This window comes from Myotis yumanensis, unplaced genomic scaffold (assembly GCF_028538775.1).
Source record: "Myotis yumanensis isolate MYYU_CA2020_CCGP unplaced genomic scaffold, mMyoYum1.0.hap1 SCAF_18, whole genome shotgun sequence".
In the NCBI taxonomy this organism is placed as follows: Eukaryota; Metazoa; Chordata; class Mammalia; order Chiroptera; family Vespertilionidae; genus Myotis; species Myotis yumanensis.
In genome coordinates, this window is record NW_027223769.1 from 17,723,292 (window position 1) to 17,747,841 (window position 24,550).

At 42.2% G+C, this 24,550-nt stretch overlaps 1 protein-coding gene across 2 annotated transcripts in view; it reads right to left on the reverse strand.

The window, feature by feature from the left end:
- Positions 1 to 1,119: 1,119 nt before the first annotated feature.
- GAN (gigaxonin) overlaps positions 1,120 to 24,550 on the reverse strand; it is a 69,677-nt gene continuing 46,246 nt past the window's right edge. For both annotated transcript variants that reach the window (XM_070398777.1, XM_070398778.1), the window contains exons 10-11: positions 14,454 to 14,563; positions 1,120 to 14,366 (exon numbers count right to left, since the gene is read on the reverse strand). In XM_070398777.1, coding sequence (XP_070254878.1) covers positions 14,185 to 14,366; positions 14,454 to 14,563 — 292 coding nt within the window. In that variant the 3' untranslated portion in view covers positions 1,120 to 14,184. The remainder of the gene's footprint in view (positions 14,367 to 14,453; positions 14,564 to 24,550) is intronic.

A 24,550-nucleotide genomic window follows, 5' to 3' on the forward strand; every position in this document is an offset into this window, starting at 1 on the left:
GAGGAACCGCCTCTGGGTGCAACAGTGGCTGCACCATCTTACATTCCCACCAGCGATGTACATGGGTTCCAATTTCTCCACAATCTTGGCAACACTTATTTTCTGTTGCTGTTGTATTATTATCGTTGTTGAATTATTATATTGTTTTTGCATTATATTATTAGAGCCATTCCAGTGTGTGTGACGATTTATCCCTCCCTTTCAAAGCGCTGGCTCAACACAATGAGGACTCACTCACTACCTTTGTCCTCCAGTCGAGGAAATCGAGGGATTCAGTCTCATTTTAGAGACAAGAAAGGGAGACTGAGGGTTCGCAGAGGGTGGGCCCGGCCAGGACTCCTCGGTGCTGCTGGAGGGAGGCCTGGGCACCTCGGGGCAGAGCTTCAGGCTCCCGACAGCTGCACTTTCCACATCCAGCTGGTTTCTGGCTAAGACTTTGTTTAAAGAAAGTTCCACAGCAACCCTCCCACTTCCAGCGATAAAAAGGCTTGGAGACCTTGCAACCTTGCTGTGGAAGGTAGAAGGAAATGAAAACCAACTTCCAAAACTGTATTACGTCCTGCCATAGGACTAACGCTGACTATCCCATCTCTTCTAGTTTTCCGTGATTTGGGAGTGATTCCAGGGGGCTTTACTGCTGTAACTGGACATCGCTGGGCGATTCTAAGTTCCTTGCTGCTTGCCTGCAGCGGAGGCCAGCCTCTGACATCTGTTTTGGTGCCACTGGTCTTTGCAGGTTACAGTGTCTGGCAGGGTGGCCGGAGGAAATGATAGAGAATTCTACTTTCCACAGACGGAATTCTCCAACATGTAACTCCACCCTTGACATCAAGGTTCTCTACTGCTCTGAAGTCTAATTTCTCTCTTTCTTCAGAGGAAAGGAATCTGACACTGTTCTGTGGGAAGACAGTGTGGAGATGGATTCTGACGGGGGTGGAGGACGCCCGGGCAATGACTGGGGTGTGGCTGCCAAGGAGCCAGGGGGCCGACACCCAACTGTTTAGGTTGTGACGTAAAAAAGGCAACATTCCATTCGTAAATCACGTCCAGCTGTATCAAGAACGGTGAGTTAGCAGGAACCACGGTACAAATGAGAGCCAATGAGAATGCCTTCCCCGTCAAATTGTTTTATTAGGTTAATTAAACAGCTTAAAGACGATCCATTTTGCTCCGTACCCTTCTAGAAAATATTTCAAGTTTTAATGAACTTCCAATACATAAAACAAAAGCACTTTACCATACACAAATTTCAGGTCAAAATACAACACTCTGGTTTGTTTTCTTACAGTTATAAAATCCAGTCAATACAAACTACATAAAAAAGATAAAACACTTTCACTGATCCTCAGTACAAGAGAACAGCACAATGGCAATGTGTTCCCAGAGCACAGAGTCCCTGTGCTCAGAAAAGGGACCGACCCACAGTCACCCCACGACAGACTGAAGCATGTAAACACAGCACGTGCTAGGCATCGAAGAAAGTTAACATATCCTTTTTGCATCAGTGTTACTTGTAAACCACAAAGCAACTTTGTAAGAAAGGTTACCAATTCAAAATTACTTCGGCTTCACTAAATGTCATACCAGCAAAGAAATAGAAAATTACTCCACGGAACAAGTACATTTGGACCCCGGGATGTCCGAGACACGACGTTTTACTGAATCACATCAGCAGGTTTCTCTACTGCGCTACTGAAGTGGGGAGTACAACTGCGCGAGTGTCCACTTCCTGGAACTTCAAATATTTTGAACTCTCTGTACAATGTCTTTCATTTAGCTCATCTATTTCTCATTGCAAATCCCTGTTTTTCAGTAGCAGGCGTTTCTTTGAAGATCAAGATACCTTATCACACACAATGCAACCTAATCTGAACACATGCCTAAGTAGACTTCTCAACTTGGAATCTTACTAGATAATAAAAGCTGCAGGATTTAAATTTAAAATTATTCTGTATGTACCCCGTCAGAAGAGATAGATATGTTCATTAAAAAAGGTTTGTGTTTAACAGGATGAATTCTGATATGGTATTTTGGGAATTGGCTATTTATATGGTATTTATAGAATTTTCCTTATGGTATTAAAAGCAACAAAATGACAAATCAAGAGGGTGCTAAAAACCGGTTTTTGACAAACAAGTGTGACTGTCACATATTTGGCACCTGGTACTGCAGAGGCACCAGCCAATAGGAGGGACCTGGCCACTCAGCCGGACCAGGGCCCACTGTGAAGATCGGTCCTGAGTCTGGGAGAGTCACATTGGATTTACAACCCTATTTTCAGGAACTCCCCTGATAGTTTCCCCTCAGAACAGAAGGCCGACATCAGTGCTAGAAAACATGAGCTATGGATGGGTCTCATTCACAGATACAAGCATGTCTGTCACCAGGCACACACAGCGATGGAGACGAGGCTGCCGAGCCTGCTCGAGGCGCTTCTGCAATGGTTCCTGATGAGGCCGAGAGCCAATGGGGAGAGGAGGGAGGCGCTTTTCTAAGTTCACTCCCAGTTCTATGAATACAAACTGCAGAATTGGCTGCAATGGTCGTTCACCATTTCTGCCAAAGCCGCGATTATTTTTTGTGTGATTGTCACGGTTCACAAATGGAATGATTCAAAACAAAATGAGCATCACCACCCCACTGGTGACTTTCGGGGGTACAGGGGTGAGGAACCAAACAAAAGCTGTGTTACAGGTGAGTCAAAGTGAAAAGATCCCGTCAGCAGAAAACGCCACGGATTGGTTACTAAGCAAGTTTCCCAAATAGCCTGTGGTTTTTCAACTAAAGGCCACCTGACACATTTCCCACCATAAGACTATCGGCCCCATGGATTGGGGGTGATCTGTTTTCATGTAGAATGTGAATTTTGAGCCCCCACCCCACCCCCCGCTGCAGGAAGAGGATGCTATGAACCCACATGAACTGAGGTTTGTTTTTAAACGGATGGAAGCCCTCTGCTCCATGTACTACAGCCTACATAATGTTTACAAAGCATAAGAGTCCAATTCAATGAGCATAAGCTAGATTAATAATACGTTTATTTTCTGGAGTTTGTTCTAAAGCAAAAATTCCTTTTGAAAAAATAGGAAAAGGCCTCTCTCTTACTGTAAACAATTCTAATTTCTGACTCTACGCAACCTGGAGTGCGGTGTTTTCAGCCAGAGCTCAAGAAAGGGAAGCCCTGGCCCCACTCTGCCCTGACGGAGCCAGCAGTAGCGGCGCAGAACAGCGCCCGCACGGACGTCCTGCTCGGGCTGCAGGCACGTGGGGGCTCCTGTTGAGGCCAGTTTCCAAGAGCTGCTGGCCCACCTCGTTTCCAAGAGCTGCTGGCCCACCTCTCGGACAGTTTGGGGCCCGCACAGGGCCTCCTGGGTGGTGTTGAGGTAGTACATGTGGCACTGGAGCCCCTTCTCCTGCCCAGAGAGGAGCCTTGGGGGCCTCCGTGCAGGCAAGGAAGGGGACCGCCTGGACCCCAGGGAGGCCGTCCTAGTCTCCAGTTGCCTAAGGAGCCGACGCGTAGTTGGTGATGCCTCAGGTGGGAGAAGCTCTGGGCTGGGTTCTGACCTGCTGCAGACTCGGGGAGCGCAGGGCCTGGGCCCTCGGTCTGGCTCTCTTTAGCCAGGATGTGCTGGCTGTGGAAAGTGCGAGTCACAAAGCCCAGGTCCGGGCTCCCAGAAGAATGCCTTTGCAACAAATATTTTCAGGCTAATGGTCTGGGGAACTAGAAGATTCTCCCCCACCCCTTTTTTTGAATGCATAATTCAAGCAGTTAAAACATCAGGTAAGAGAGGTAGGGGATGAGGGACGGAGGGCAAGGTGGCATGTGATTGCCAAGAAAAGGGTGAAAAGAGAGTACTCTTAACGTGACCACAATAACCTCTTTCACCTTGAAAGCCCCTCCACTGGCACAGAAAGAAGTGCCAACTGTTGGGAGGGTCCATTTTCTCAGAGTGCACCTAGCGGTATCTTGGGATCGCCACGACAGGACATGGAAGAAAAACAACACGGGTTCAAACCCAAGGCTATTATTAAGAGAAGAAACCGGGAGAAAACACGAGTAAGAAAAAAACAGATGGCTCCCTCGCGAGCACAGGGGTGGGTGTCCCAGGTTCTGCTTGTTCCCTCTGATTCGGGGCAGATCTTTCGCAAGGCCACGGGGTCAGGAAGGACACACAGCGCTGGGCCCTCCCTCCCTCCTTAGTGGACGGTATTGTGCCTTCACAGAAGAGGGAGAGACAAACCGGGTCCTGTGGGAATTCTTCTCAGGATAGAATACAATTTTTAGTTATAGCTTCTGAAATCTGCAGAGATGCTAAGAGATTTGAAACAAAACATATAGAAAAAGCAAGAATCACTGTTCTAGTTGACAATATGGTTTAAGGGAAATCTCTAGAAATATATTTTTGGAAGTTCTGTTGAAGACAGCTGTAACTGTTGGCCAGTGGGCGCAATCAAGAGATGGTGAGCTGGTGGGTAGCGAGGAATGGAGAGGAGGAAAGAACAGGGGAGAGAGGGCTGGTTCAAGGAACAAGACTCTCCTCCTCGAAGACAATGTGAAAGTTCAAGTACGAACATGATCATTTTTTTCTTTTTTACTGTTTACAGAATCTCTGTTTGCAGGAGTGTTGGAGATGGTAACCAATATCCTGCCATAATGCAGGAACTCTCTCACTGACTTAGTCATAGCTGCGGGAATCCCCTTGAGAGCACTTTCAGAGATGAGTGTTCAGAACCACAGAAAGCACCCATTTTACCACAAGGTGACTCTATTTGAAAGTTCTAAAACTCACAAACTTCTGCCCACTGGCCTGAGCCAGGCATTGTGGAGCACACCCATTGGTCTTTCTAAAGATTTTCCTGTAGCCTGGCTGGCGTGGCTCAGTGGTTAAGCATCGACCTATGAACCAGGAGGTCACGGTTTGATTCCTGGTCAGGGCACATGCCCGGGTTGTGGACTTGACCCCCCAGTGGGGGGTCACATAGGAGGCAGCCGATCAATGATTCTCTCATCATTGATGTTTCTATCTCTCTCTCCTTCTTCCTTCCTCTCTGATATAGAGTAATATATATATATATATGATATATATGACTTCCCTGCAGCCAGAGCCTCAGGCTTTCAAAGGTTCTGGTTACGGTTTCCGGTGTGCTCACCACTCTGGCTGCCATCCTTGGGGTTGGGGGTAGGTGTGGGGGCTCCAGACTTGCTCAGGTCTCCCAAATGGTGGTGCCTAGAAGGGCAACTAAATGCAGTGGTCCAGGGGCCTAGCAATGCAGCCCGTGGGCGGATGGAAGAGCAAAACAGACTTCCTTTTCTAGCTACCAGCCCCCACACAAACATGTGCTGTTATTTTTTTAAACAGTTTGGCTTATGTTCAAATTATCAATGATCTGCCCCCTCCCCACCTCATCATTTTCTTTCTTTTTCAATGAGGAACTATCTTTTCTGAACCTAGACAGAAGACTTTATATTCAGCCATTTTAATAGATTATACAGAGCACTACAGAACCTAACACCTAATACTTAATCTGTCCCAGTATTTTTGTCTGCCTTTTATTTTTTTTATACAAGTGAGTAATAAAAATGTTAAAATTGGACACTGTTAGTGTACCTCATTCCACACGGACAAGGATCCATTCTTCTCAACACCGCCTGGGTGTGGCTATTCGATCCATTTCTCCACCCTTTCAACCCTATTTCTACTTCCTTTTCTCCTGACTTTATCAAATGTCTTACTGAAATTACGATAAGCTGGGCATGTCACATACTAATAAATCTACCAGTCCCATAATCTGAACTGAAAAGAAAGTTTTATTGTAAAAGGATAAAAGGCTTAAGTAGCTCACTGTTGTATCTCTGTTAAATATCCTTCTTTATTTTTAAGGTACAGAAGTTCTATACACACACAAACTCACACTCACACTGGTAACGAATTGTGTTTGCTTGTTTTTAAGTTTTGCACTGCATCTAAGTTATGAGAGCATAGTTTAGGTCTACTGATCTCAGACAGAGACCTAGAAGATATCTAGTTTATTTGACCAATAGAATCTACTATTTTTGATATTTTAGGGAAAAAAGAAAAATTCAGGTTTGGTAAAAAGCTTTAAGTGTTATTAGAGGGCTTCATGAGGCAAATTCTGAATTGAGGGTTATTCATAACAACTCTAAATATACTAAACACATATTTTGGGATATTTCAGCTACCCAGAATCCCTTTAAACTTAAATACTGGAGAAGTAGGAGAGTGGTAGCGTGGGTCTGGAAAGTAAACACTCCTATTGACACAAATACACATTTACTTGTACGTCACGCGGCGACACGAGAATGAAGGACGCACTAAAGCGGGGATATACAGCGCAGGGCAGCCCTACCCCACAGGAGTGACAGAATCAGACCAGAAGCTGAGATGAGTGGCAACAGCAGCCATGGCCATCACCACCACTGCCATTTGTGTGCCGGGTCCCAGGAGCCCAAGTTCTCACCTTCCCACTTCACTTCATCCTCACAGCAGCCCTGCCCGTCATTCCACTTCCAGGTAGGGAACCAAGCCTCAGAGTTAAAGGGCCTCCGAAGTCACACAGCTGCCAGCGGGGGACGTCTTCACACCCCAGGCACCTGGCACCGCAAGTCCGCACCTGCCCGGAACCACTAGGTTCGCTCAGGAAACTATGTCAATGTTTGCGGATGTTTTCCTCAAAATCATTACAATAAAAAGTCTGGGACTTGAGAGGGGTGAGCCTTGGTTCTCTTGGGAACCACTAAGGAAACGTCTCGGCCTGCTGCCGACCCTCGGGTGCTGACCGGGTGTCGGCTGAGGAGAAACGGCCACTCTACTGTCAGAAGCGGTCCTGCGAAAAGCCTCTAAAAAGCACAAGTGTAAAAAGGAAACCTTCCCGCACAAGGACGGCTACGTTTTCAGGTTTCACCTCCTATGTTATCCCTAGCATGCGTGTTTTTCAGGAATGGGCATCACGCTTCTGAGCACTAGGGATAGTGGGCCATTTCCATCACAAACAGCTCCTGAAGGGCGGGTCTGCCCACAGAACGGATGAGCCATGTGGAGGAGGCACACACAAGGGGAGGTGGGGATGCCTCCCTGGCCCAGCAGCAAATCCGATCACGCAGTTTTAAGTATAATGCAGCTCTATGTTGTTCGGCCAGCCGCAACCCTGCACCTGGGAAACACTTTCAGAGCCGCCTTTTAAGACCCCAGGTTATCAGAACTAAAGGAGCAGAGAATCCAGTCATGAGCCTAGATTTTCATCAGAAGTTAAGATTCTTGGGAAACAAATTCATGAAAATAATGTAATAGATCCTTAAACTGCTCATGATAGCACCTTATAGAAAATGAAAAACAGTAGCCCCGAGCATCTAAGTTCCAAACAATAGGTCAGATTACAGATAGACACATTTCCTGTCTGATCCTAACAAGGATGGAAATGAAGCTCTCATTTTACACAGAGTGGTGTTTAAATATACTACTTTTCTACGTTATGGAAACATAGTCTTTTAAAGACTTTAAAGTTCAAGTTGAGTTTCAAGTAATCGCTTTGCAGCAGCTCTAGGAGAATTATTGTTCCTCCTGATTAAAAGTGCCTATTTAAATAAAAACAGTAAAATGGAAAATACGCCTTAGAGAGTTGTATTCCTCAAGGCCGCTGACTGCTTGCTTCCAGGCTTTTGTCAAAGGACAGAATGTGTTGAATTCTTCTAAACTGGCAGGGGATCAAGCACAACACCACATAATGAGGTAGCCGAGAACAGAGTTTTCCAATAAACATGAAGAACAAGGGAATAAGTGCATGTAATTCTCATCCGATTAAACAGGAAACATGATAAAGCAAGCTTCACATAATTATATTTAAACCATGTTCATTGGTTTAACTTAAGAAAGTATGACCCAAGGTTTTTAGGTACACCTTATTTGTAATTAATGAATAAGAATAAAAATAAGGTACTTAAAACCTACGATTTGTTCTGACATGCTAAAAATAAAGTTCTAATAAATGTAATTCACCAACCTGAAAGCAAGATGAACCTACAGACTTGGGATCTGAATGACTTGAAGTGGCTGTTTATTACCAGGGTCTGACGGACTGGCTCACATCTTCCCATCTATGCGGTGTGGGCCCAAAGTCTGGGCTGTCAATTTCCTCCTGCTTGGACCTTCTCTAATTCACATCACAGTGATTGAAGAATTTACAACTTTGTTGGGCCATGAGGACATTAATATAAAAAGTTAAAATTAGCCCAAATTTCAGTTAAGTGGCAATTTAAAAAGATTCGTTTTTATTTCAAAATAAAAGAGAAGGCTCCCTTGCCGGGTTGGCTCACGGTTTGGGTAGAGCACTGGCCCACGGACTGAAGGATTGTAGATTTGATTTGGGTTAAGGGCACGTACCTCGGTTGCAGGCTCAATCCCCAGCCCCAGTAGGTCAAGGGCGCGTGTGGGAGGCAACCCATCGATGTGTCTCTCTCACATCGATGTTTCTCCCTCTCTGTCTCTCCTCCTCCCTTCCACTCTCTCTAAAAAGCAATGGAAACATATCGTCAGGTGAGGATTAAAGGAGAGAGAGAGAGAGAGAGAGAGAGAGAGAGAGAGAGAGAAGGCAAGAGACATTTCTCACTAGATAATTATGCAACACTGTTTTAGGTATTTGATTATCTAAAACTTTGTTATTAGATATTTAAAAGAGATAGAATTTAAAGATCCAATCCCTTAGATAACTTGTAATGACAGAATTAAGAAAGAACAAGCTTTCTTAAAGAATACAGTCATAACTGAGCGCCTCAGAGGTCAGAGAAATGGGATTTTTGCAATGAGACAAAGTTGGTAAGTTTAAAATGAAAATAACAATAGAGTTCCTTCTGAAAAATACAAACATTTTTAAAAGACGTCAGCTGGCTTGAAAAAAAAAAATCTATAGATCAATACTACTGAGACTTCACTGCCAACAGGCAGGACAGACTCTCACCTGAGTGCATGTTCTCAAATACGGGCAAGTGGGCTATTCCTCACCGTACACCACACATTTCTGTAATTTCTGAGCTGGTTTGAAAGAATACTTCAGGGGTTACTAACAAACTAGCAAAACGCTTTTCTCAACATTCTAAAACACAATGTCTTGTCCCTTACTGATTACATGTGGCAAGAAAGAGAAGTATTGCCGAAACCGGTTTGGCTCAGTGGATAGAGCGTCGGCCTGCGGACTGAAAGGTCCCAGGTTCGATTCCGGTCAAGGGCATGTACCTGGATTGCGGGCACATCCCCAGTGGGAGATGTGCAGGAGGCAGCTGGTCGATGTTTCTCTCTCATCGATGTTTCTAACTCTCTATCTCTCTCCCTTCCTCTCTGTGAAAAAATCAATAAAATATATTAAAAAAAAAAAGAAAGAGAAGTATAAACGAAGATTCAGCTCTTTAACGCAAAAGTAGCTTCTCTTTCAAACACACTTATTACTTCTTGTTTCAGTAAATTCTGAAATTTCCTATAGCTAACTCATAAGGAAAACCTAAGATCTTTCATCTTATATCTGTGCAACTTGCAAAAAATATGGTTGGGGGTTTCATGGTTATGATATGTTTATAAACATCCTTGTCGGCCTAGAAAGGTAAGTGATAGGCTACTAGGCTGAGGAGTGAAATGATAATCCCAAGGCCTGGATTCTGCTGCTCTGCAGTGGAGTGAAGCTGCACCCACTGGGCCCTGGACTGCTCTCTGTCCAGTGGGGAGCACCACCCCTTCACACAGATGCCAGGATCAAAGAGTCCCATGTAAAGAGCAGTAAATATAACTCAGTAGCCACTAGGATAAGCGTTATCAGGTATGCCAAGCAGAGGTCTCGAAAATCCTACAGAACAAGTGGAGACCATAGAGTTGGGCGTCACATGTCAGGCACTTTGCGTTTTTTATTCTGCGCTGGTTTCCCACTTTATAAGGCCAGCCATCTGTGCACAAACTTTCGCATTTAAAACCCAGAAAAATTTTAAGTCACTCTCGGAGGGTACTTTTCCATCCGGTGAAGAACATCACTTTGATCACAGCATTCTATATTCACCCATCAAAATTTATTGACTGCCTACTGTGTGCACGCACTGGGATTCGCAGGTGATTAAGGGACGGCCCTGCCCACAGGACTTTACAATCCAGAGGAAGGGCAGTGCTACATCTGCCTCACTCTTCTGCTTCCCAGAAATCCAAGCAGAATTGTTAGCAGGTGCTCAATAATTTGTTGAAAAAACCCAGAGCAGGCTTTTCTGCACTAATCAGAGCCTCCTCCAAGGCTCGGAGGCTCGAGGGGCAGCCACTGAACAAGGACAACCTCGCCCTTCCCTTCCACCAGGTGCTTTTTAAGGGGGTCCCAGCACTCTTTAAATGGATGCAATGTGCAGTGAAGTGCATCTTATTCTCTCCCCAGATAATCAAATGTCTTCATCTGACCACAGGAGGCCTCCTCTTGAATCAAGAAAGCCAACATTTTGGAAGGTAATACTGCAGTGTTTTTAGTGGTCCCTGAAAAACATTTTGGGATCCTGGTTTGGTACGCTGAAGTAGGAACGCTTCAAATGGAACCCCAATGAACCAAGGCAGCTAACGTATTTCTCTAAAAACCTAACTTACTGCCATGAGTAACTGAGGTGCCATAGCAAAGACAGCCCTATTTTTACCATGTCAGCATAAAGAATGTATTTCCTATACATCACCTAGGGAACCCCCCACACTTATGATTAAAAAGGCACTTCTAAAGCACCACTGAAGAAAGTGCCATATTAAAGTGGTAGTGCAATATAATAGAACACTTCAATACAGACAATACACCGTCCAACATCCCCCAAATGTCCCTTTTTGGTTGTTATAGTTTGAAAAAAGCCTACTGAAATAACGAATTAATGAAATACACAATGAATTTAGAAATTTCTTAGGCCAAATCTTTAGCATACCAACTACTAGTTGGTAAACATTGCTTTTAATCCCACTAAAGAAAAGAAATGCAAACACCAAGTAAAACTACAAATTTATCAATATTTACACTCAACATGAGTGTAACACAGTAGTATAAACTGAAGGGCCACAGGCTCAGAATTTATCTGAAGCACCAGGAGACAGTAATATACGTAGTCTGGACTACAATTCAAAGGAAACATACACAAACAGACTTACCAAGTCACGTAACACACACACACACACACACACACACACACACTCTCTCACTCTCTCTCTCTCTCTCTCTCCCTCTCGCTCTCTCATCTCTCTTCTCACACTTTTCCTCTCATAGGATATAAGTACTATCACACACAAAAAAAAATCACACAAAACTTCACTGTAAATTAAACACTTAAAAATCTTTGAAAAAATCTGCATTTGGATGTGTTAAACAAATAAACAAACAAATCTACTTTTGACTGTAGGATAGGAGAGATCCTTTAAATATTCACTTATTCTAACCTGAGACAACTTTCCTTCTGTTTGGTGGGATAATGAAAATAAATTGCACTTCCCCCAAAGATATTATATTTAAAATTTTAAGATCTATCCTTAGCCGCCAATTCCAACATACTCCTGGTAAAAGTGCCTTATGGAAAAAGAAGTATCAAAAATTTATCAAGAAAAGATGTTTCAAGTCATAAGTGGAATGTTAAAACACAAACCTGCATGAAATAAGTTAAAATTTATTTCACAATACTGAAATAACTGTAATTTACAAAAAAAGTCATGGTTAATTTTGGAACATAATAAAGTTAAATACATCCCTACACTCCAACATAATATTTTTATATTTATATATAGTAAAAAACAGTTTGGCACTTAACAGCTTTTGTTAGTTGTTGCATCCCATATTATGTGGCAAGTTTATTTTATAAAACATTCCCTAATTTCTGCAGCAATAGTGTCATCAAACTGAATTTAAAAAAATACTTTATAAAATGAATTGACCAAGTCATGCAGGCACTGACAATATTGCATCCGGGACCCATTCACGCCTGGACAATGAACTGTCTCCTTGGAAAGGCCTGGCATAGACCGGGAAGAATTTTAAACTTCAGAAATTTTAAAAAAAGAGAGAACTGCTGATTGTCATGGCTTTAATAATATATCAATTACCACTGTAATGTACCTCATCTGCAGCTTCTGAATGTCAAAGTTGTGTTCTGTACAAGATATTTTACCAAAGCAAATTCATTTTTTCAGCAATTTATCTTTTCTAAAACTGATACCTAATTGTAAAAAGCAAGTTTTCTTTCTTTGCAGTGGCCATGGAGCTTGCTTTGATGAATAAATATCCAAAGTATCCTTGGGAAAGTGTGCGGACAGCTGACTGGTACACAACACAAAGAAAAAAGACCGGCTTTGATTTACAGATTGAATTTGACTGTTACATAAATGTGTGGCAAACCTGGCCTCGTGCCCTGACACAGAATATGAAAACCTCATACCTTCTTTTACCAACTCTTCTGCCAGAATGGAGAGTAAATGAGCCACACACAACATTCTTTAGAACCCCCACAGGCAAGGCTCCTTTCAGCAACTTTGATAGCATTGTGTTGACTTCTAATGGGTATTAAAAACAACAACAAAAACTCTCACTCTTTTTTCTGTCACGGTGGGAAAACACAAGCGACATTTCATATGCATGTTAACAACATACAAACATTCCATATAGCAGTTTCCTAAAAAAATTCCTGGTCTCAAATTTGCAACCAGAGGATAGATACATTTATACATTAATCTTTATGGCAAAATGCTATGCATACAGCCATATTCTAAGAGAGAGAAAAAAGCTGTAGAAAACAATTAAAAATGAAGAATTCTATATTCAATTGACTAGAAACCTGATATTGCATAAAATTCAAATGATGAAGCAATCAAGCACTTTGAAGTCCCTGATTTCACACTAAGGTGGTATAATTTGAATGGGAAACAAAATATCTTTAAAGATAAATGCTACTAATGACAGACGTTCCCCCCATAGGAAGTGGGTAGAGTGGCATGGGAGTGAGAGATAGGAAAGGAGGAAAAGATGAATTTGCTCTACTATGAACAGAATGAAATTAGGTTGAGGTAGTGTATTCTACCAGCCAAACTTTATCATAATTTGTCTAAAACTCTTACTAGTGAACGGCATTGAGAAAATTCTACTACAAAGACTAGATTCTGAACACATGTTCGCATTCTAAGACAAGTTTTCAAATCCTAAACAGTAGTAAACAAGACTGTGTGTGCTTTCAGACAGATTTTTTAAAAAAAAGTTTTGATCCCTTTATATTTTGCCTGGACAGTTTTTTTTTTGTATGTTTTTGCAGTCACAGCAGACCTTTATTATTTGTCTGACTCAGGCCTTTCTTTTATAAAATCTCCTAGTCTATAATGGCCACCGATTTAGAAAACGGTTCTGATGAACTGAAGGACGAGTGGCACTGCTGAGACCCTTCCCAACTCCACCAGTACCACCCAGAAAGTATGGCATGACGTACCTTAATCTAAATTAACACAGATTTTAGCAACTTCCTTTAAAGTCACATGAGGGCTGCAACTTGACTCACTCATTTATTGAGTCTTTACATTACTAAGATAGAATGTCACCAAACAAATTTTATCTTAGTTTCAATTCATCATAATATAGTTTAAAAAATATTCTCAGCACAGAATACTAATAGTAAATGGAGACTAGCTGGCATACAGTACAATCTAACATTTTAGGCACAATCCTTAATTTGTTGGGCAGGGTTAGGCATAATATTTCCTTCCAAGTGCAGAAGAGAGCAGTCTTGGTATGTTTGGGTATGTTGATTTGCATATATGGATTTTTGTTTGTTTGTTTACCAAAGCCAGGTACACAGCAGTCAGATACGAGTTCCCTTCAGGGAAAATGCACCTTAGTATTTTAACTTTAGTATTTTCCATTATGCCAATTCTCACTTCCCTCTTCCTTTTGACACTGACTAGCCTCCATTTGTCTATAGACACATCTAACTGGAGGAACTAATTCCTCCCAGGCAGTTTGTCAACAGTTACATGTTCTCCCAAACAAGAGCTGAAGCTCAAGCGCCTAAGCATTATAAAACCACCAGAGTTACCACACAAAGCCCGGCACGCAGAGCAAGGTTTGGCTGCCATCTCTGTCCCCCTCGCATAGAGCCACCTTATGGTGCTTGGTCAGGAGCTCTGCTTCGGCTCTGCTTCCTCTTCAAGGTGAATGAACACGGATACGGAATAAGCCTTGCTGAAGCTGCAGGCGGAAAAGCTTGCAATTTGCAATACGTAAGGCTGCACACCCAGTGCGGCGGAGGTCAGATGGAAGGAGTGGTTTAGTGTGGTGCCAGGTTCCTGTGCTCCTTTTAAACTCACGCACGTAGTCGTAATTGGTACCTAAACCACAGAATAAGCAGCGATGAGAGAACATGCCTCAGAATCACTAGGAAACAGTCCTGACAAAAATCACCGTCACATTCTTACCTGTGTCAAGATCTCCGATAACATAAATACTGGCTCCTATGGGTACAGCTCCATAAACAAAAGAGGAACTGGCGGGGATGCATAAATTCTGGTCATTAAGATAGATCCACCTGAAAACAAACAGAAGGACAAGATTAAGGACATCAAAGGATGACCACACATCTAGGAAGACTCCAGTGACAATAAAACTTGGTGAGCCTCCCATAGGACTAGGCATCACACCAGTACATCTCAACCCTACACTCCACCACTGATTTGCTTTCTTTTTATTTTATCTTACTTCTTTATTTTTAATCCTCACCTGAGGATATGCTTTTATTGATCTTAGAGAGAGAGGAAGGGAGAGGGAGAAAGAGAAACATCGATGTGAGAGAAACATCGATCAGGTGCCTCCCGTACACACCTGACCGGCGAATGAACCTGCAACCTTGGTATGTGCCCTGATCCGGAATCAAACCTGCAATTTTTTGGTGTGTGGGACAACACTCCACCAACTGAGCCACCTGGCCAGGACACCAGTGATTTGTTTTGTCACTCTAGATATTAGTTTTGCCTGTCCTAGAATGTCATATATATTGAATCATAAAGAATATGCACTTTTCAATCTGGTCCTTTTGGTCGGCACAATGTTTCTGAGATTCACCCATGTGTCGCCTGCATTAATAATTTATTTTCATTTCCAAGTAGTATTCCATTATATGGACATGCCAGCATGTGTTTACACAGTCACCTGCTAATGCTCATTTGGGTAGTGTCTAATTTTGGTTATTGCAATAATGCCATTTTGGACATTAAGAGTGCAAATCTTTTTTGTGAGCCTATGTTATGAACTTGACTGGTTATATGGTTAAAAGTATATTTCACTTGATAAAAAAAATGCCTCACTATTTTCCAGTGTGTTGTGCCACTTTGCATTCTGGTTAGCAACGTGTAAGAAGTCCGTCTGCTTGGCATCACCGCCAGTCTTTGTCATTTTATCTGTGTTAGTGGTATGCGCTGCTCTGCAGACTAATGACGTTGAACATCTCTGCATGTGTTTAATGGCTATTTTATATCTTCTTTTGTGAAATGTCTGCTCAAAGATATGCTAAAATTGGGTTTTCTGTCTCCTATTGACTTTAATATTCTTTATGTTTGTGGACACAAGTCCTTTGTTAGATACATTTTCTCCGCATGTAGACTGCTGTCATTTTCTTAATGGAGCCTTTTGAAGAACAGAAGTTTCCATTTTGATGCATTCCAGTTCATCCTTTTTTTCTGTTATAGGTCATGCTTTCTGTGTCCTTCTAGGAAATCTCTGCCTACTCCAAGGCTGCAAATATTTTTCTCCTGTGCTCTTTTCTGGAAATTTCATGGTGCCAACTTTTACATTTAGGTCTTATGATACATTTCAAGTCAATTTCTGTGTATGGTATGAGGTAAGAAAGAGGCATGATTCTTTTTCTTTTTTGTATATGTATCTAGTTGTTCCAGCATCATTAGCTGAAAAGATGTTTCTTTCCTCTCTAAATGGCCTTAGCACTTCTGTTGAAAATCAATTTAATAACCACTAAAAGGATTTGGGGCTCCCTGAAGAAGTGGCTGGTTCCACAGCTGAGACAGAAAATACAAGATGAGCCTGGAGCATCCTGTGCTGGCAGAGAGGAAGTGCTTAAGTAAGGATGGGGTGTGTCAGAGGGACCCGGGGGCCGATTCCCAATGGCCAGAGCTGGAACAAACTGCGCAACCAAATAAGGCTCGTATCAGATTTATAACTCAGAATAAAATAAACACCAATGCATCCATACTGATATAAATAATTGAATACATTAAAAAATAGGGAGAAGGGACAGGTCTTCTTTAGGGAATTCCAGTTAATAAATGTAGAAAAAAATGAGAGCAATAGAAAAATCACCACAGGCAAACACCACAGGAATAACTATTGCAGGCTAGTCCACTAATGGGTGCTAAATTAGTGGTGAGAGTTTGAGGAAAAACAATGCATGCATATTCATAAGTTCTCTCTTCCAAGATATTTATTAATTATAAAGGGAAAAACAGCAACTTCATAGTGGAGAAACCCAACAGACACCATTTTAACCAGGTAATCAAGGTTAGCATCACAGTAACACAACATATTTTAAAAAAATTTTTTTTATTGATTTCAGAGAGGCAGGGAGAGGGAGAGAGAGATAGAAACATTGATGATGAGAGAGAATCATTGATAAGGCTGCCTCCGCACGCTCCTTCCTGGGGATCAAGTCCACAACCTGGACATGTGCCCTGACTAGGAATCGAACCATGACCTCCTGGTTCTTGGTGGATGCTCAACCGCGAGCCACACCAACCGTGCAGTAACACGACATATTGACATCATGTTCTACCTGACGTGGTGCAGAGAAGGACACGGCACCACTACTGTGGTATTCCTGCCCCCAAATGCGAACCACAGCCAAATCACAAGATATCATTAGACAAACCCAAATTAAGAGACATCCTTTAAAAATCTGACCAATAATCTTCAAGAGTATTGTGAAAGACCAGGAAGACTGGGGAACCATCATACATGAAAGGAAACTGAAGAAATACAACAACCAAGTGCACTGTCAGACCCTGAGCTGGATTCTGGAGCAGAGGGAAAAAGACAGCAGGAGATAAGCTTGTCAAATTCAAATAAAGTCTGTAGTTTACTTAATAATATACCAATGTTAATACCCTGGTTTTTAGATCTGAACTGTATTTATGTAAGATGTTAACGTAAGAAAAAGATGGGTGAGTAGCTTATGGGAACTCTATTTTTGCAATTTTTCTACAAGTCTAAAATTATTCCAAAATAAATGTTTGGGTGTTTTTTTTTTTGTTTTTTTTGTTTTTTGCTTACACACACACACACACACACACACACACACACACACCTAGACTGCTGAATAATGATGCTCACTCATGGTAATCTAACCAATTTCACTTTTATAGCTAAAGTCACAACCTGGTCAGATATTAGTCAGACCTTGGAAATGTCTCTAAACCACTGAGAATCACTGAAGTCCAGGCCGACACCCATTGCTGGAGCATACAGATGCACGGGCATTGCTCCTGTTATCTCTAACTCTCTATGAAGTGTCTAATAAGCCAGAGGTGTAGTTGAGAGCATCTCGATGCTAAATAAAAATGCAAAACTATCTCACTGCAAACAGCACCTTTATTTCAATGAATACTATTCCAAGATTGTTATAAAAAAGTAACTTCCATAATTTTGAATTTCAAGAAACATGAAAGCAAATAATTTGTCCAAGATCCTATACAAGTCAGAAGCAAAGCTAATAAGAGCTGCCATATTTCTAAATACTTCATCTACCACTGAATCATCTAACACCTGAATGTTGACTAGTATCCAATAGTTGGCCGGGACTGGGAACAGTTAATAGGAAAAGTGAAAAATCTAACAGCTTTCATTGAAAAGTAGAAACAGGGACCTGAATAGGCCTTTGAAAGAAAAAGTTTGAAATGTCAAACTACAATAACTAACTGGCTTATTCACATTTTTTGTCTTTAGGGCTAAACATAAATATCTAAACCCCAACATTTAATTTTTTCCCAGGCTCTGAATCAAACAAGTTGAAGAAAATCCCTATGCGTTGTCAGCCGCTGAAACGCACCCCAGGGCCAATCCCAGAGGAGACACACACACAACTTTTCTGAACAAACCCATTAAAAGACCATGTGTGCTTAGCAGGTCAATGTCACTTCTAAATTAAGAAATTATGACTACATTATCTGCAGAAAAAGCACATCAGGATACAATGTTTTGGAGTAATTTTACAGAGTTGAAAACTTAACATAATCCTTCTCTGGAATAAGTAATGCTGAAGAAACTGGTCTATGTGGATGATGTACCAAAAGCAGATCTCTAATTCAGACTTCCTGGGTTTCAGAAAAGTCATCCTAGGTCAGTGGTCGGCAAACTCATTAGTCAATAGAGCCAAATATCAACAATACTTCTTCAAAATAGACTCGTCCAGGCTGAAAACCGACCTCTGCGCATGGGCCACGAAGTTTCAATCGCACTGTACGCGTGCCCACACATGGTATTTTGTGGAAAAGCCACACTCAAGGGGCCAAAGAGCTGCATGTGGCTCTCGAGCCGCAGTTTGCCGACCATGGTTAGGTGATCTATTTTATATAGTGCTGAGGCTTCAAATTAACTAAAACTAACATGAAAACTGGAGCACGTACTTGCTGTTGCTTATAAAACAGATAAAAAAGGCGTATGGTTTTCCATTTCTTTTTCTACCACCTATCACCTCATTGACCTGGGACAATTTAGCTAACCCAGTCTTGTTCTGTCATCTTTAAAGTTAGGGATACCAGACACCATCACCAACCTCAAGTGACTGTTGAGAGGATGAAATGAAATTGCCAACATAAAGCACTTTGCATAGTGTCTAGTGCATAGCAGGCACTGTTAAGTGGTAGTAGATTTTTATAATGGCCAAGGCAATGTTACGCCTTTAGTTACAAGGTTTTTAAACACAGGCTTATTAGACATGGAGGCTATAATGATGAGTCTGCTGGTAACTCAGGATTAAGAATGCTCCCTGAGAGGAGGAATCGAAGATGGCGGCATAGGTAAACACCGGAGACTGCCGCCGTAAACAACCACTTCAAAAATACAACTAAACGTCGGAACGGACATCAACCAGAACCACAGGAAGGCTGGCTGAGGAGAGACTCTTCAACTAGAAGCAAAAACAACAGCATTACGAGGCTTAGAGGAGGCGCAGTGTGGAAAATTTAAAGGTACGGTGGTGCGGTGGTGAGGTGGTGCGCGCGCAAAGCGGGCTGGTGGCTGAGGGCGTGGTTGTCGTTTTCACTCAGGAGTGAGTCTCAGACTCTGGGCTACAGATCCGGGCGAGTCTCTAGGGACCCAGACTCAAACGGGAGAAGCGGGACTGTCTGGCTACGGCCCCTCCGAGGTTTGCAGCGGTTGCTGGGACAGGACTGAGAGCGGCCATAGCTGCTCCCTCCCCCCGCCCTGTGGATCCCGCCCCGCCCAAACCCTGCGCGCAGCCATTTGCCGATCGCCTCAGGCAAGGGCTGGACTAGCACCTCCCCAGAAGACAGACGCTTTCCAAACAGCTGATTCCTACAGCCAGTCGGCCTGGTGGTCAAATCCCTCTAGTGTTAACTACAACAATTAAGGCTTGGCTAGAACAAGACTGCGCACAGAGACCACAAGGGGGTACACCAAGAAAGCATAAAAGATGCGGAGACAAAAAAACATGACAGAAATGGAGGATATGGAGCTAAGAATCGCAATTTTGAGGGCTTGCTATAAACTTGAGCAGAGCCTCATGAAAACTAATGAGACCCTCGATGCTACGATAAAGAAATTAGAAAGTAAGCATACACGGACTGAAATAAAGAATATTATACCCAATAGCAGACCAGAGGAGCACAAGAATCAAACCAAAGATTCGACAAAAAACACCCAATTGGAAAAGCAAAATGAAAAAAGAATCCAAAAGTGTGAAGATAGTGTAAGGAGCCTCTGGGACAGCTTTAAGCGGACTAATATCAGAATTATTGGAGTGCCAGAAGATGAGAGACAGCAAGATATTGAAAACCTATTTCAAGAAATAATGGCAGAAAACTTCCCCCATCTGGAGAAAGAAATGGACTTACAGGTCCAAGAAGCGCAGAGAACCCCAAACAAAAGGAATCCAAAGAGGACCATACCAAGACACATCATCATTAAAATGCCAAGAGCAAAAGACAAAGAGAGAATCTTAAAAGCAGCAAGAGAAAGAGGCTCAATTACCTACAAGGGAATACCCATACGACTGTCAGCTGATTTCTCAACAGAAACTTTGCAGGCCAGAAGGGAATGGCAAGAAATATTCAAAGTGCTGAATACCAAGAACCTACAACCAAGATTACTTTATCCAGCAAAGCTATCATTCAGAATTGAAGGTCAGATAAAGAGCTTCACAGATAAGGAAAAGCTAAAGGAGTTCATCACCGCCAAACCAGTATTATATGAAATGCTGAAAGGTATCCTTTAAGAAGAGGAAGAAGAAGAAAAAGGTAAAGATACAAATTATGAACAACAAACATGCATCTATCAACAAATGAATCTAAGAATCAAGTGAATAAATAACCTGATGTACAGAATGAACTGGTGATTATAATAGAATCAGGGACATAGAAAGGGAATAGACTGACTATTCTTGGGGGGAAAAGGGGTGTGGGAGATGCGGGAAGTGACTGGACTAAAATCATGCACCTATGGATGAACACAGTGGGTGGGGAGTGAGGGTGGAGGGTGGGGTGGGAGCTGGAAGGAGGGGAGTTATGGGGGGAAAAAAGAGGAACAAATGTAATAATCTGAACAATAAAGATTTAAAAAAAAAAAAAAAAAAAAAGAATGCTCCCTGAGAACAACACTTCAAAATACAGCAGGGCTCAATAGCAGCAAGCTTCAGAGAGAGGAGAGCAGGAGGGGAAACAGTCAAGGAGAGGAGAGAAGGAAGGAGGGATGGGGGAAAGAAGGGGAAATCAACTCAGGAGAGAGAAGGAAAGAGGGAATCCTGGCTGGTGTGGTTCCGTGGTTAGAGCGTCAGCCCATGCACCAAAGGAAGGGTCTCAGGTTCGATTCCTAGTCAAGGGCACATACCTGGGTTGCAGGTTTGATCCTCACCCCAGTCAGTGTGCACGTGGGAGGCAACCAATTGATATGTCTTTCTCACATCAATGTTTTTCTCCTCTCTCTCTCTCTCTCTCTCTCTCTCTTTCTCTCTCTCTCTCTCTCTCTCTCTCTCCCTCCCTCACTCCCTCCCTTCCTTCCACTCTCTCTTAAAATCAAAAGAAAAAATATCCTTGGGTGAAGATTAACAAAAAAAAAAGGAAGGAAAGAGGAAGCTTTAGTGAGGTTTCTGCTTTTAGGGAGGAAGGAACTTTTTTTTTATAAACACATTTTTATTTATTTCAGAGAGAAAGGGAGAGGGAGAGAGAGAAACATTGATGAGAGAAAATCATTGACTGGCTGCTTCCTGCATGCCCCACACTGGAGACTAAGCCTGCAAACCGGGCATGTGCCCTGACCAGAAATTGAACCGTGACCTCCTGGTTCATAGGTCAATGCTCAACCACTGAGCCACGCTGGCCGGTTAGGAAGGAACTCTTAACAAGCTGATCCTCCTGCAAGGAACAGCTACAGGCTTTGGACAAAATACAACAAACAACTGCCTGAGGGCCTGGAGTGTGAACAAAAGCAGGCAGATTTGGGGAAGACACTGAAAATTGAACAGGCATCTCACGTGGAGTATTTCCATTGCTTGGTAGCTTTACCCGAGGGCAGTGGCTTGGGGCAGCTGAAACCCTGAGAGAAAACCCTGCCATCTTTCTGGCCATTGGAATCAGGGTAGACAGAGCAACCAGAATCACTAAAGTGTGTGTGTGTGTGTGTGGGGGGGGGGGATCTCCGAAAGATGAGAGGTAGAGAAGAACCCCTAAATTTATGGGCACTCAATTCTCAAGTCTTTGACCCCAGAACCACGAATGCTTGTAACTAAGGCTTGAAGGATAGACTGTGAGCGGCCGCCCGCTGTGGATGTGACAGCCTGCAGTCTGAGTCTAACCAAGTCCACTGTCTGCTGAAGATCTCAGAGCAGCACTCTAAAGCAATATAAGAGTCCTCAGGGCCTCGACAACGTTCAGTTCACAGCGTCCAGGATGCAATCCAAAATTACTCAACAAAAGAAGAGCCAGAAAAATAACTCATTCTCAAGGGAATAAATAATCAACAGACGCCAACTCTGCGATGACTCAGATGTTGAGATTATCTATCAGGCAGGGACTTGAACGCAGCTACCATGACTCTGCTCAGTAAGGGAGAGGAAAATGTGCTTATGATGAAACACAGGAGGTTTCAGCAGAGAAATAAAAAAAATGAAAAACTCTACCTGAAGAAGCTAGGAAAGGAGGAGCAAAATAAACCCTAAGTAAAAGGAAAGGAATAATATAGACAGAAGCAGAAGCCAATGGAATGAAAACACATGGTAGAGAAATGACCATCAACAGCTGGTTCCTGGTAAAGATAAATGCAGTGGTAGGCTTTGTCAACAGAGGGTGCTGGAGGGACTGCAGGCCTGTCCTGGTGCTGAACATGGTTAGCTAGATTTGGTAAGCAGTGGAGAAACAGGAAGACTCTTCCGCAGGAGACGATAGATCAGAGTGACATTACTCCTTCAGAAGCACAAGTGGGTGAGATGATTAGAGAAGACGGACGGGTTAGGGTTAAGGGCTAATGACGTGCACAGAGGAAAGAGGATGCCTTGAAGTAGGAGCAGAGAAATAAAGGTGGGGTGCATGTAAAACATATTAGAGTTTAAACAAGAAGATAAGACTTGACAGCTGATGAGACGTGAGGCCCGGGAGAGATCAAAGAGGACCTTTTTGAGTATGGACAACGGGGGGGGGGGGGGGGGGGGGTGGTGGTGGTGGTGGTAGCATTAGTAAAAGAATGGGGGCATAAGGAACAGGAGTAGAGACACTGTCATTCTGACAAAGTCGTTCCTATGACTGGGTTTAACTTATGGCAATTTCTTTGCTCTCTTTCAGCTTGTTTTTTAGTCAGAAACAGAAAATAATAAGATATGGCATTTTTCCAGGAAAGTTTTAACCTAAAAATAGGGAACAAAGGCAGGAAAGACAAGAGATTATCTAAAAACAATAAATCCGATTTTATACAGATTGTTCATCTGGCAACAGTTTCCAGAGAATGCAAATATAACATACTTGGAAACATCTGATCTTTTAAGGAATAAAAAATGTTACTTTATTTCTATAGATATTTATGGGAAAGCCTATGTTTAGCAAGATAGTATGGGAGCTGAGAAGGTTGACTCTGGGGCCAGAATATCTGAGTTCAAATGCAAGCTCTGCCACTGGCTATCCGTGTGTCTTTGGGCAGATACCTAACCTCTGTGTGTTTTGGTTTCCTCATAAATAATAAAAGGAGCAAAAAGAGTACCTATAACGCAGAGGGTTGTTGTGAAGATTAAATGAGTTGAATGAGTTAATACATGGTGCTTAGAGGTATAATGTGTCATCTAAACAAGTAAGAATTCTATATAAACTGACCCCCACACCATCCCCTGTGGATGAAAATCTGTGTATAACTTCTGTCTCTCCCCAAAATTAACTACTAATAGCCTACTGTTAACCAGAAGCCTTACTGATAACATAAACCGTCAATTAACACATATTCTAACAATAAACTGTATTCTAACAATAAACTAGAGAAGAAATGTTAAGAAAATCATAAGGAAGAGAAAATACATTTATATTGCTGTATGTATTTATTGGAAAAAAATCTGCATTTAAATGGACCCGCACAGTTCAAACCCATGTTGTTCAAGGGTGAATTGTATGCTATATTAACAACAGAAATTCAGCTTTCTTCTTTCTATTTATGAACTAACATTGAAGAGCTTAGAAATAAGAAAACTACAGATACATGCATTTTATTTGGAAGTGCTTTTAAATAGCAAGAAAGGAGCAATTCTCTTATGTTTAACCATTATAAGCTGAAAGCAATACACTGACATTTAAAGCTTATCAACTATAAATATGAAACCTGATAGAAATATAAAGGGCAGACTGAGAAACTTTGCAGCCTGATTTAAGTCCTATATACTCAAAACAGGGACAGAAAATGGTAAAATCATAAACAACCTTGATTATTCCAACCTTGATTATTATAGCTCTCTAGCTTGTACTATCTAAACAGTAATTCAGCCATTATTAAAAAAAAAAGCTTGTATCAATACTTTATCAGAAACCAAACACACTGTCCACTGCTTGTTAATGAAACGGGGCAGACTATCTCAAGATTCATTAGGGCAGGAAATTAATATACTACTTCATACCTTGGACTGTCAACCCTCATAGTAGTAGTATGTTAAGGAAGAGAAATCTAGAAAAGTCTGAAATTTTGCTTCCCAGCCCCACCATAGCAAACATCTTCTAAATTGTTCTCACACTTTCTCTAATAAATTCTCCTAAGATAGTTTACCCCTGTAATTGAAGGGGAAAAAAGGCTATGCAAATACCCTACA